We start from the raw sequence: 13,065 nt of genomic DNA, 5'->3' as shown, positions 1-13,065 counted from the left end.
TGCCCTTTTACATTCAGATACTTGGCTGGATCCAATGGAATTCGAGTTGTGACTCCTGGCTATACAGTAGTCCGCCCTTATTTGTGGTTTCACTTTCTGTGGTTTCAATAATACTGGGTTAATCATGGTCCAAAAATATTAAATAGAAAATTCCAGAAATAAACAACTCATAAGTTTTAAATTCCTAGCCATTCTGAGTCAAGTCACCCTGCTCCAAGAAGCTGAAATTTGAATTATCCCTTTCTCCAGCACACCCAATCTGTATGAACTAACTTCCACTCCGACTCCTCTGCCCGGTTAGGCACTTTGTAGCCCTGGGTTATTAGACAGACTTGTGCTACCACAGTGCTTGTGTTCAAGTGACCCTTATTTTACTTAATGGCCCAAATCAATTCACTTAACTTTTATTTCAGTATATTATAATAATTGTTCAATTTTATTATTCTCTTACTATTCTAAGTTAAACTTTATCATAGGTGTGTATATAGTTAAAAACATAAATACTAGCCAAGGTTTCAGGTATTGGGGGGCAGTCTTAGAACACATCCCCCCCCTGGGATAAGGATAAGGGGTGTGTGTGTCATGAATATGCTATACGCTGCCCCTATAAAACTGTCAGCGACATCAAGGCAGGAAGTGTGTCTAATTCCTCTTCCCGCTCCGAGAGTCCAGCAGTGTTTTCAGGTCCACCACAGGATAGGAAGCAAAGTTACTCCCCATAGAGCCAAAGTTACTGTGGTTATTTTTGTGGTGTTTAGGCACCAGGGGCAATGCAACACCATAAGCGCTCAAGAAAAGAGCTAAACCCTCTACACACTCTCAAAGCCACCTCTGGGCGGAGGTTCCATCTGTATCCAGGGCAACAGAACTGTGACGTGACCACAGTCGCGGATCCACGGCCACCTCAAAGGACCAGCCTGCAGATTAGAAACCAATTAAATGAGCAAAAACTTAGCCGCCTGCACCGGCAGCCCCATGCAGAAATCCCAGAAGACCAAGGCCCTTCAATGCTACCACCGGCCTTGTTTCCGGGGTTCTGGCGTCGCCCAGTTCTGGGCGCGACAACTTCCGGCCCGGAAGGTCCCCGTTCCGACTTGCTGGGGTCCTATCGATGGAAAGGTGGCAGCGGCAGTCGCCTGACCCATAGGGGTCCTGGGACCAGGGCTGCCGCCTCCTCCCCACGAACAGCGGCGACAGGGGCGCTGACAGGATGCCTACGGCTGGTAGGACCTCAGCCTTGGAGGTGAATCGCCCGCGGAGCGCGGGGGCGGAGCGCGAGCCCGGAGCTGGCCCGTCAGGCAGGAATCGGGCAAGTGCGGTGGCGGAAGTGCCAGGACGCGGTCGGAGCCGAGCCGTCTAGGAAGCCGCGGCCGCGGGTCACCAAACCCAGAGCAGCCGCCCATCCTCAGCCAGACCGCAGCGACTAGGGCTCGGGCGTCGGTAAGATGCCTCTGTTCACCGCCAACCCCTTCGAGCAAGACGTGGGTAAGTGCTGGTTCCCGGGCCCAAGTTGCTGTTCGTCGTGCTAGAAAGTGGGCGGTGGCGACTCCGGGGACTGGAAAGCCGAAGAGAGAGAAAGGGGGCGGCGCCGCTGCCTCTCCAGCGGGTGGGTAACCTAGGCTCATCGCTAGCGGCCTGGAGAATGCTCCCTGCCCACCTGAGGTTGAGGACTCCGAAAGAAAGCCATTCCACTCGCTAAGCGCAGGAATGGGGTAGAAGAACCTGGGGCTTGCTGGAGACTGGACTAATTAAGCAATTGCGGGGTTGATGATACAAACTTCCTGCTCCCTCTGGAGCTGGTTAAGCACCCCTTACCCCTTTGGTAAATGTAGCGGTAGAGACCCTGCTGTCTAGGGCAGCCCAACACTAGAGACCTTGACTTGCCTCATTCAATAGGAGGAACCTATTTCACTGTTATCCAAGCCCTGATAGCAGAGCTTCAGGTTGGAAGTTTTACTCTCTATCCGCGAATGGTGCAAGTGCTACAAGATGTTCTGGCTTAGAGTGTAAAAAGGAAAACCCTAAGATCTCAAAACAGTTCAGAACAATTAATATTTTATTTGTTGGGGTTGTAAGGGCGCCAGTGTCTCAGACTATGGAGTGGGAAAAACGTGGATAGGATGAGAGAACTTAGTTTGGGCATTTGAATAACAGTAAACCTAAATGACTAAGTACATATTTTTGTAGTAGTAGTTAACAGAACCCTAGACAGAGTTTTAGGACTTAGTGGAATGAAAAAATGAATGGCTGAAAATTACCAGAGTCACACACGGTACGCATATCATAGTAGTGAGCCATCTGTTTCATAGTTACAATATTCTAATTATGAGAAGATTCTAGAAAGTGCCCTATTTTGACATGTGATCCCAAAAGCATGTTTAAAAGTTAAATATGATATGATACCTTCTATTCCTAGAGAGCTAAAAATTTTTATAATTATATCTTGACCCTAGATAGCCTTCAAATATGTATTGTCATAATTTTATTCAACTTTTTTCCTTGATAGTTTAACACAGGTGACTGTCATAAATCTAGGAAGCTTCACATTGAGGCCCACAGCCTCTGTTTTTGGAATACCTTATAGTGTCTTGTTTTGTGGCAATGAGACCTGTACTTTTTATTGCTAGTATGAAGACTTTAATTTTGTCTTAGTGAAATAAAACAGGGCAACATAGAATAAGACATTATTTCCAAACTTAAAAAACTATGGAACTCTTTCTTCAAGGGAAAGGTTTTCCCAGAAGCCCATTGTTTTCTCATTGAAAACTTCTAGAAGTAGGCGGAGTTGCTCTGCCTGTTTTGCCTTTCTAGATTTTCAGTGACTCCTGAGGTCCCTGCTTGATTTAGTGGATCACAATTTGGTATCACTGTAGTAAAAGACAAAAAATATTACTGTGTGTAGGTTACTTCATGGCCATTGCCATTCACCAAAGCTTCAAGTACTTATTTAATTCAAGTATGAGTGAAGTCAGTATTCAAAAGGCAGTTTAATGGTAAAAGAGCAAGTTTGATTGAAGCCTATCTGTAAAGTTTTTTAGACAAGTGAATGGAATTAATAGAAAAAGGAGAATGAAATACTAAGGAGTTCAAATTGGCCTTAAACCTTTACCATAGAAGAAAAATTATATATTGCATTTTTCAGAACTCAAAGCTCCTTTTAATTTGAAATAGTCAAGTAATGCAAGCAAGTCATTTAACTTGAGATGTCTGCAGTAATGTTCCTTTGCCGTGTCATTGTCTTTTTCACCTACTCTCTTTGCCGCAGTCAGATTTTTACCGTTGTTTCTTTTTTGTCACACCTTGGTTCACCTCTCATTCAACAAACATGCATTGAATGTGTCTCAGACATTGCGTTAAGTTGTGGGGACCCAAAATTTTAATAAGTATACTAAATTCCTGCCCTTAAGGAACTCATTCTAATGGAGGATACATACACATATAAAAAGATGGTTGTCCTATAGTGAGATAAATATAGTACTAGAAATACACGAGATGTTTTATATTTTTCCTTTATTTAAAATGGTCTTCTTCCCTCAAGAGAAGACAGAGACCTTCAGGCAGAAACTTTCTTGTAAAGGTGTTGACACTGTTCTATCTCTCTCTTTCCTGCTTTTTGACATCCCTTCTATCTGCAGGAAAGAACCTTATCTATTACTATATGTGTGCAATGATCATTTTATAATTAAGAGCCTTTAAAGATGAAACTACCTCTTTTTTTGGTGAGTGCAGTCTCACCAGAGTCTGAGAAATCTTCCTGACATCATTCATGTGGAGGAGAAACCCTTTTCTCAAGCTTGAGAAAAAGCTGTAGTGGGTCAAGGTGTCTAGAAAGGCACTTATAAGTTGATAGTATACAACTCGTCAAATGGAAGCAAGCCAAAAGCTAGGAGTTAAGAAACTCTGACAAGTACCTATTTTTTTCAGAAGTGGAACCCACAAACCCTGATTGATATGCTAGGTATGGTAACATCAGAGCTCTTTAAATATTGGATTCCTTAAAATCTGGATTTATTTTTTGTTCAATAAATTTTTTTTTGAAGCTGTCCTGAGAGAAAGAGAGAAAATACACATACACACCGCTCCCCCTAGCCTCAGCCCCATGTCTTAAAGGAGGACTCTGGGGTTCCTGATGTGGGGTCTGGTTGGTGCAGCCTCTTAGGTGATTCCAAGGCAAAAGTGAAACATGAGGGCAGAGCCTAGTAGGAAGATTAAGTGGTTATTGTTAAAATGAATATAATTTCCTTATATTCTATACCACTTTTTCCAGTCTTATTACATTGGCTCCTGACTCATGACTGACTGTTCTGCTCCCTAGCTCCAGTTCTTATTTGCATATCTTTTTTCTCTTTACTCAGTTGAGACAGTCTTTCTTGCCAGGTTCTGCTTCTACCAATTACTATTCACTGATAGACTGTTGCTTTTATCAACAACCTTGATATTTCTTTCCATAAAAATACACTTACTTATGCCCACAAAGCTGAGCTCAAATTATACCTCTATGAAACTGACAGTGGATTGAAGTGTGAACTTTTTCTTAAAAAGACTTTCCAAGTGAAATTAGGCCTGTATTGGTGTGTCTTTGGCTTGTGTTGTGTTCAAAGAACTTAACAATAAGGTAGCTTAGGGCTTTTATTTTAGTTTACAAGAAACCTTAGTATAAAAATAGATATTGATATTGCTTTGATAATATAAGTTTACTTTTTATGTTCATATATATAATGTTCGCATACTTATTAGGTCAGTTGTTAGACACAACGAGGTTCTTATAACCTTTATAAAAAATTAAAATGAAAAAAATTTTTGGTTGTAGATGAGAATGTTAGCCTTAAGAGCCATTTTTTCCTTATATTTTGCTTACATGGTACCAAAAATCCTAATATATTTGGATAGATACAAATTTTAATTAATGTATTTTTTATTTTTTTAAACTATGAAATATTTTTAACATATGGTTTATAACATCCTATTCCTTTCAGCCAACTCTGTCAAGTTCTAAAATTTTGCCACGCTTCTTTTTTTTCTTTTTTTTAAGAAAACATTCAAGATACAGTTGAAATTATCTGGTATATTTAGTAGCTATCTGATCTTATCTTTTTTCTCCCTTCTCAGAGTTAAACACTCTCCAAAAAGTTGTAAACTGTTTTATAATATACAGTTGATCCTTGATCCATGTGAGGTTGGGGACACTGACCCACCGCACAGTCAGAAATCCTCATATAACTCCCCCAGAACTTTACTACTGATAGCCTACTGATAACGTAAACAGTCGATTAACACATGTTGTGTATATGATGTGTATTACATACTGTATTCTTACAGTAAAGTAAGCTAGAGAAAAGAAATTGTTATAAAAATCATGAGGAAGAGAAAATACATTTATAGTACTATGTTATGTTTATCGGTACCATAAATTTATGTCGTCTGTTTTAGGCTATATGGTTCGCTCCAAGTTTTTTCAAATTGTTGGTGGGAAAAAAATTTGCATTTAAGTGGACCCATATAGTTCAAATCCATTTTGTTCAAGAGTCAACTGTGTATACTATATATATGGGTATACTATACGTATTGCTTGTTTTTAAACTTCATAAAAGTAGTGTCATTCTTTGCATGTTGTTTGTTACTGGTTGTTCATCATCTTTTTGGTATTTGTAGCTCTAGTTCCTGAATTTTAAGAGCTATGTGGTATTCCACTGTATGAATATACCACATTTTTTTATCCATGCTCCCATTAATGGACATAAAGTTTTTTCCAGTTTTTTGCCATTACAGACAACACTGAGGTGAAAGTTCTCATCCATATTTTCTTCACAAGTGATTCTCCAGGGATCATATATATTGAAGAGGAATTCGTTATTAAAACTGTAGATAGTGCAGAGTTGCCCTTCTGTTTGTGGGAGATTTTACTCCCACCAGCAGAGGAAGTGAAGACCCTGTTCCACATTTTCAGCAACACTAGGTATTTTCAGGTTTTTAAATTTATACCAGTTTGATGGGTGTGAAATAGGGCATTGTTTTCATTTAATTTCAATTTCATTGCTAATGAAGTTGAGCATTTTTTCATATATTTCTTGGTCATTCCATTTTCTGTAAGTTGCATGCTCATTACTTTTACTTATTCTATTGGATTATTTTTTCTTATTGATTTTTAGAGTTTCATATACATTTTCTACTAATTTAGTTGGTTATGAGAATTGCAAATATGTATCACAGTTTGTTGTTTCTTTTTACTTGTTTCTGATGTCTTTTATTGTTAAGAAAATTTTAATTTACTGATACCATCTTTCTCCCATGATTTTATTTTTCTTGTTTAAGAAAGCTTTCTCTACCCTGAGTTAATACAGATTTTGTCATATTTTCTTCTGAAAGTTTTATGAAAATTTTGATTTTCACAGTTCTTTAATCCACCTGGACTTGATCTTTGTGTAGGGTCTAAGGGAGGATTTGATTGGATAGGCAATTGACAGTTTCTACTCAATTTGTATAATCACTATGTGTTGAATCGTCTATCCCTTCCCTACTGTTTTGGAAAACTCTCTAAATGGTACATTTCCTTTTATGAGGCCTGTATCTATGCTTTCTGTTCTTCCACACTCTTCACTTTAGCCGTCCTGCACCAATACCACATTCTAATCTCAGTGACCTTTATAGATAGTAGGACAATTCCCCCATCTTGTTTTTCTTCATTTTGACAATCTTAGCTGTTTTTGACCTTTATTCTTTCATGTGGGTTTATGATAAGATTGATAAAATCATAAAAAGGAATTTTGTTTAGGCTCTTTTAGGATTTAAGAGAAAAGACATTGTAATTTATATTTGTGTTTCATATGAACTGTTGATGTTGATATTTAAAAATATACATTTTTATTCCTTGATAATAATATTTAGCTCTAAGCTTATTTAGAGTATAGTTTGAAAGTAAGGCGAGAGGGCGAAAGGATGATTTTTCTACAGGTGAATATACAACATAGTACTATAGTAGTTTACGTAGGTGGATTTGCTTTTGCTGCTTATTTTTGTTTAAATGAAAGGACCTCACAGGTGTTTTTCATGTTAAAAGAGTAGACCTTTTAACATGAACTGAGCGTTCCAATCGTATAACTAACACCCAGGTATCAAAACAGAACTTAAGAATATATCATTTCTTTATCTCCTGTTATTTTTTTCCTCTTTGGTTGCCTCGTATCCCCAGATCTCACCTTCTCCCTCCCCCCACCTTGGCTTTTCACTTTAAGTTACAAATTTTTAAAAATGTTTTGCTTACAGTCTTTTTCCTGTTTCAAACAACCAGTCAGCAATATTTATCAAACTCCCGTAGTAAGAGTATTGTTTTTGGAAACCTGCGACATTTGGGTATTGTCTAAACTTCTTTTTCACTTATCCTTTCCTTTTTAGAACTGAGTTTAACACTGGCTTATTGGCATCTTCAGATCATCTTTTGGAGTGATAAATATTGCTCCCATCTTCTAGACAACCCTTAATATTATTTTCTTACTGGACCTATAACTGCCTATGCTTGAGGTCTTCACTGTTTAATGGGTGACGTGTGTACTCTACATGTGTGTACAGTGTACATAATGATTTCCTCAAGTCTGCAGAGGTCATGTGATCACCTTCCTAGGCTAATTGCTTTTGATTCTCTATCCGTGACATTTTGGCATGATAGTTGCTGTTTTGGAGACTCATTTTTCTTTTCCACACCATCTGTAAATGTCTTGTACGTGAAGCTTCCTGATATATCTATTATGTAAAAATTATAAACTGCATTTATGCTTCTGCCTTGTTTCCTAATAGTGCTATGGAAATGAACATCCCATTTTTTGGAATTGGAAGGAGGCACGGCTCTGGCATCTTGGAAGTATTAGACAAGAAGGAAGTGAACGTGCAGGAATATAAAGCTGGATCTAGACCTTTTGCCTTTTTAATAGATGCTTTATAGTATTAAAAGGAAGTAAAAGATGATTTCGATGTGTTTTTTTCCTTCCTTCCTATCTGCCCTATGCACCCACGGTGCCCTATGTACCCAACTCTCCCAACTCTTCCTAGTTCCCCGCAAAATGTTGATGGTGACATGTGAAATGAAAAGAGTGGCAGTCAGTCTTCTGTGTTCAACCAGAGCAAGAGGCTCCTAAATATATGTATTATTAGATGATGTAGTAAATGGAGTTAATCATGGTATTCTGGCTGATCCTTTCCTTATAAATAAGAGTTGAACTTGCATTTGTCCCATTCAGTATGTTTAAAATATTCATTCATACGGAAATGGAAAACTAACTTGTTGGGGACAGTTAATTTAGCAGTTTTGAAAAAAATTGCCCTCAAAAGGATGTTTAATATAGTATTTAAACTTAGAAGACATACATTGAGGTAGACTGCTCATATCGAAATACCTGTTTATGACTTAACTAGCTGTATGACTGCGTTAGTTACTGTTAGTGTCTCAGTTTCCTTGTATTGAAGTGTAAGTGGTTTAGCATATGTAAAATCCTTTGAAGCTATTACTTTTTATTGTTGTTTTAATTAAGTTGTTACCTATCATTCAGTATTCAGAGCTGTAAGTAGGTTTTCATTTTAGGAGATAATGAATAGTGTGTTTTAAAGTAGAATTTATATTACTGCTTTCACTAGAGTAAACTGAAGATTTGCATCAATAACAATTTACCCAAACAAATCAAAACATTAAATGAGGAGGAAGATTAAATGAGAAAATGTATGTTAAACCCAAGTACTCTAGAATGTTAAGTATGGATGTTGTCATTGGAGTCAGAGAAGCAGGTCAGATATTTATAATCCATCAGGTTGAGGTATTGGGTATTTAAATATTTTTAATCTCAGTTTAACTACACAAGATTTGTATGGTCTAGGAATTTAATAACAAGTGTATATCATTGTTTTAATAGTGTAAAAATGTATGAATTATTTATAAACTAGAAAAAATAGGCTCTCCTACATCTTCAGATAATTATTTAGCTTATAATGAATTAGTCCAAAGAAAGAACATTTTTACATCTTTAGTAAAAGCTGTCAGCTGTAGTTTCCTGTTAGATACCAAAATCAATTCTACTCATTTACTTACTTTCTATTTTCTAGTTTATGTCTTCTCTTGAAAAAAATTTTTTTTGCCAGTTTTTCCTGTTCTTCTAGTATAATTTTAAGGTATAAAAATAATTGTTTTTTTTCTCATTAGTACATAAAAAGCAATTTTTTCCTTTAAAATCTAAGCATTGCTTTAGTCACATCCCAAGATAATAATATGTAGTATCTTAATTGTAATGTTTTTATATTGCTTTCTATTATAGTCTTAATTTCTATATGTCCCGATTGTTAATTTTCCATGTGATTGAGTTTATATTTGGTCTAATAAAAATACATCGTATTCAGAGAATACACTGTGTATATCATCTTAGATTGTTTCTAGTTTTTGGTAGTTCCATGCACATTTGAAGAAAGATTTAAACTCTGCTTTAATGTACAGGAATTCTTTACTTTACATAATTCCAATATACATGAATATACTTACCATGTTTTAGTTAAATAATGCCAATCCTCCAACAACAAGCCTTGTAGTACCTTGAGCATAGAATCCTGGCAAGCCTGCTTAGATTTTGAACTACAGAAATGTGAGCTAATAACAGGTGGTATTTTAAACCACTTAATTCACAGTAATTTGTTACAGAGTAAGTTTAAAAAACTAATAGACTGAGACCGTGTTCGGTTTTTAAATCTTTTTTCTCTGTTCTTCAAATTTGATTACTTTTATTGACTTTTCTTCATTTCATTGTTTCTGTAATCTTCTATATGCTTTTAGGCTCATCCAGTGAATATTTTTAATTAAGATGTACTTTTCAGTTCTATAAATTCTATTTTTATAGTTTCCATTTCTCTGCTGAACACTCACCATCTGCTCACTTATTATGACCATCTTTTGCTTTAAGTTCTTGAAAAAGTATATAATACCTGCTTTAAAGTACTTTTTTTTGCTAATTCTAACATTTGGGTTATGCAGTTAATTGTTTTTATCAATTTTATCTTGATCGTGGGGCATTTTTTGCATACCTAGTAATTCTTTATGTTATATTGGTCATTGTAGTTATTCTTTGTAAGAAGGCTAGATTATGTTGTCTTCCTTTAAAGAGTGTTGAGTTTTTTTCTGTCATGTAGGAGGATCTTATTGGAGGATCTTTTAGGTTTTTGCCAGGCTTTTTTTTTTTCCCCCCTGAGGGAGGCCTACTTGATATTGATCTGAATTCTAGGGGGCCTCTACTCCTAAGGTGTGGTCACTTTGGAGTTTCAACTGAATGCCTGAAATGTTCTCTTTACTCTAGTTGGATGGAGTATTATTCCCCTTGGCTAGCCATAACTAAATACTGTAGAATAGATGTCTTAAACAACAGAAATTTATTTTCTCATAGTTCAGGAGACTGGAAGTCCAAGATCAAGTTCCCAGCAGGGTTGGTATCTGGTGAGGACTCTTCCTTTGGGTTGTAGATGGCTGCCTTCTCACTGTGTGCTCAAATGACCTCTTTGTGCATATGAGGAGAGAGAGAGCCTTTTGGTGTCTCTTCTAATGACAGTTAATCCTGTTGGATCAAGGCCCCATCCTTATGCTCTCAGTTTAACTTAATTACTCCTGTGGAGGCCCAGTCTTTAGAGACGACCACACTGCAGGTTAGGACTTCAACTAATGAATTTTGTGGGGATGCAGATATTCAGTTCATAACAGGCAGGAATTCCAAAGACTCCCAGCACTGCACAGCCTTTCAGCCCTCTAGTAGGTGATTTATGCTAGACCTCATAGAGCCTCACCCTGTGCGTGTTTGTATGTAGCCCAGCCCTTGCCCAGCAAGGACCTTGAGCACAGAAATCTAGTCTCTTATCTCCCACCTGTTCTACCTGGGCTGGTCCTTCTTGTGTTGGGATAGGAAAGTGTTCCCAGCAATAAAGCTGAGGCCATCGTGAGGCTGACTTCATATTTCTCTTCCCTTAAAGATTTCAGACCTGCACTGCCTATTGTTCATTTCTTGAACAGAGTTGCCTCATATATTTTTGGCCTGTTTTATATTTGGTTTTAGTAGAATAGCAAATCTGGTACCAGATACTCTGTCATGGTTGGAAGCAGATCAGTCATGAGTTTTTATTTCCAAACATGGTAGGAGGAGGTTTAAAGGTCTCTTGTGGGCATTCTTGTTTTATATAATTTTTTTTATTACTTATAGAGCTTTTTTTATTAAAAGTTTTATGGGTAGACTTGAATTCTTTTTAAAGCTGTATGTTGAACTTAATGGACTATTTGGAGGAGGTGTCTTTTTGTTTCTTATCGGTATTGATGGACTGTATCTTTATGATATTGTTTGAATCTTTCTGAAGTATTTCATTGGGTATTTAAGGCTCTCTGTATGCAGTAATCAAAACCTGGCGGTGAAATGTTATGACTTAACACCCACTAAACCTTGGAAATTTAGCATGTGGGCCCCAGGAGGGCTCTTTTAACTCTCTCATTCTCTATACATTTGATACAGTATAATGTGAGATATGGTTCCAACACTGGGCAATGTGACATGCTATAAAAGAATGGTTCCTTAATTATAATATTTAAAATTTTTTCAGGAGTTTAAAATACTCCAACATACATAATTTAACTGTTACTTAGTTCACTTGAAAAATGAAATCTTTTTTGGCAGGCCATTATAAAGTCTTCAGATTTTATACTTTTTAAAAAGAGTAATTGGGAGCCTTATAGTTGTAGAGAGTAAACTCTGCAGGATAGAGTATTCATATCAGGATTTTTCCATTTTCTATCAAATTAAATCAAGTAAAAATAATCTGTTTAGATATTTTTGAAATTATTGGGAGGGCTTCGGGGGGTATTGAATAGACTTCACATTTAGTTGTATATCACATGGCCAAAATTGTGTGCATGTGTGTATATTTGTACTCATACAACATGTGTACTGACAAAATTTGGTAATTGACGATTCTGGCTTCTTAGATCAAAGAGGAAATGATAGATTCTTAGGTGTCGGAACTACTGCAAATAATAAAAAATTTTTTTTCTATCCCTTCCTTACTCCTTGTGCTAAATTAATTCCAGAGATGACTAAAGATTTACCCATAAAAAAGAAATAATATATATTCAAAGAGGAAGATGGGTAAATATTTAATCTTCAGGTAGTTCTAAACACCATGCCAAATGATCTGAACAACAAAAACTAAACTCCATCATGAGGAAAGAGAGAAGATGAACATGAAGCTGGCAAGTCATATGAAATATATATGATTTGCTCTTCAGACTCAAGATATAAAGTTAGTTACCTGGATATCCCTGTACAAGAAGCCCTTGCCTCCCCCGCAACCCCCGCCACCTTTTTTTTAATCAACAAATTTATTTCTCACAGTCTGGAGACAGAATTCCAAGATAAGGTGCTGGCAGATTTGATGTCTGGTGAGAGCCAGCTTTCCAATTCATAGATGGTCATCTTCTTCCTGTGTTCTCTCATGGCTGAAGTGGCTCTGAGGTAGCTCTCTGGAGTTTCTCTCTTTTTTTTTTAAATTAAGTTTATTGGGGGTAGCATTTGTTAATAACATTATGTCAGTTTCAGGTTTTACAACTTTATAATACAACATCTATATACTCTATTGTGCTCTCACCACCCACAGTCTAGTCTCCTTCTATCACCTTGTATTTGACTTCCTTTAACCTTTTGTCCTCCCCTCACCACCCTTCCCCTCTGGTAACCATCATTCGTCTGTGAGTTTGTTTGTTCGTTCATTTGTTGCTTTTTGTTTTATCTCCCACATATGAGTGAAATCATGCAGTTCTTATCCTTTTCCATCTGACTTATTTCACTTAGCATAATACTCTTTAGATCATGCATGTTGTCCCAAATGGCAATATTTTATCTTTTTATGGCTGAGTAGTATTCTGTTGTACATATATACTACATCTTATTTGTCCATTCATCCACCAGAGGACACTTGGGTTGTTTCTATGTCTTGCTTTGCCTCCCTTTTGAGACATTTCCTTCCCCCTTGTTGAGACTCCCAAAGGTATTGCCATTCCTCTTTAGT

General features: G+C 37.0%; 1 protein-coding gene across 3 annotated transcripts in view; it reads left to right on the top strand.

Annotated features, from left to right (window-relative positions):
* The first annotated feature begins 1,105 nt into the window (after positions 1–1,105).
* STAM2 (signal transducing adaptor molecule 2) overlaps positions 1,106–13,065 on the top strand; it is a 38,405-nt gene continuing 26,445 nt past the window's right edge. Inside the window, exons 1-2 of one of the 3 annotated variants that reach the window (XM_025039431.1) lie at positions 1,108–1,485; positions 12,393–12,512. Coding sequence is in view for 2 of the 3 variants with exons in the window: in XM_006921074.3 (XP_006921136.1) it covers positions 1,446–1,485 (40 nt within the window). In the remaining variant the exon portion in view is untranslated. Of the gene's footprint in view, positions 1,486–12,392; positions 12,513–13,065 lie in introns of all 3 variants that reach the window. The other 2 variants (XM_006921074.3, XM_006921073.3) reach the window with 2 other exon arrangements.

The sequence above is a fragment of the Pteropus alecto genome, unplaced genomic scaffold (assembly GCF_000325575.1).
Source record: "Pteropus alecto unplaced genomic scaffold, ASM32557v1 scaffold3, whole genome shotgun sequence".
Taxonomy (NCBI): Eukaryota; Metazoa; Chordata; class Mammalia; order Chiroptera; family Pteropodidae; genus Pteropus; species Pteropus alecto.
Note: the sequence above shows the minus strand (reverse complement) of the source record. Positions and strands in the feature narration are given on the sequence as shown.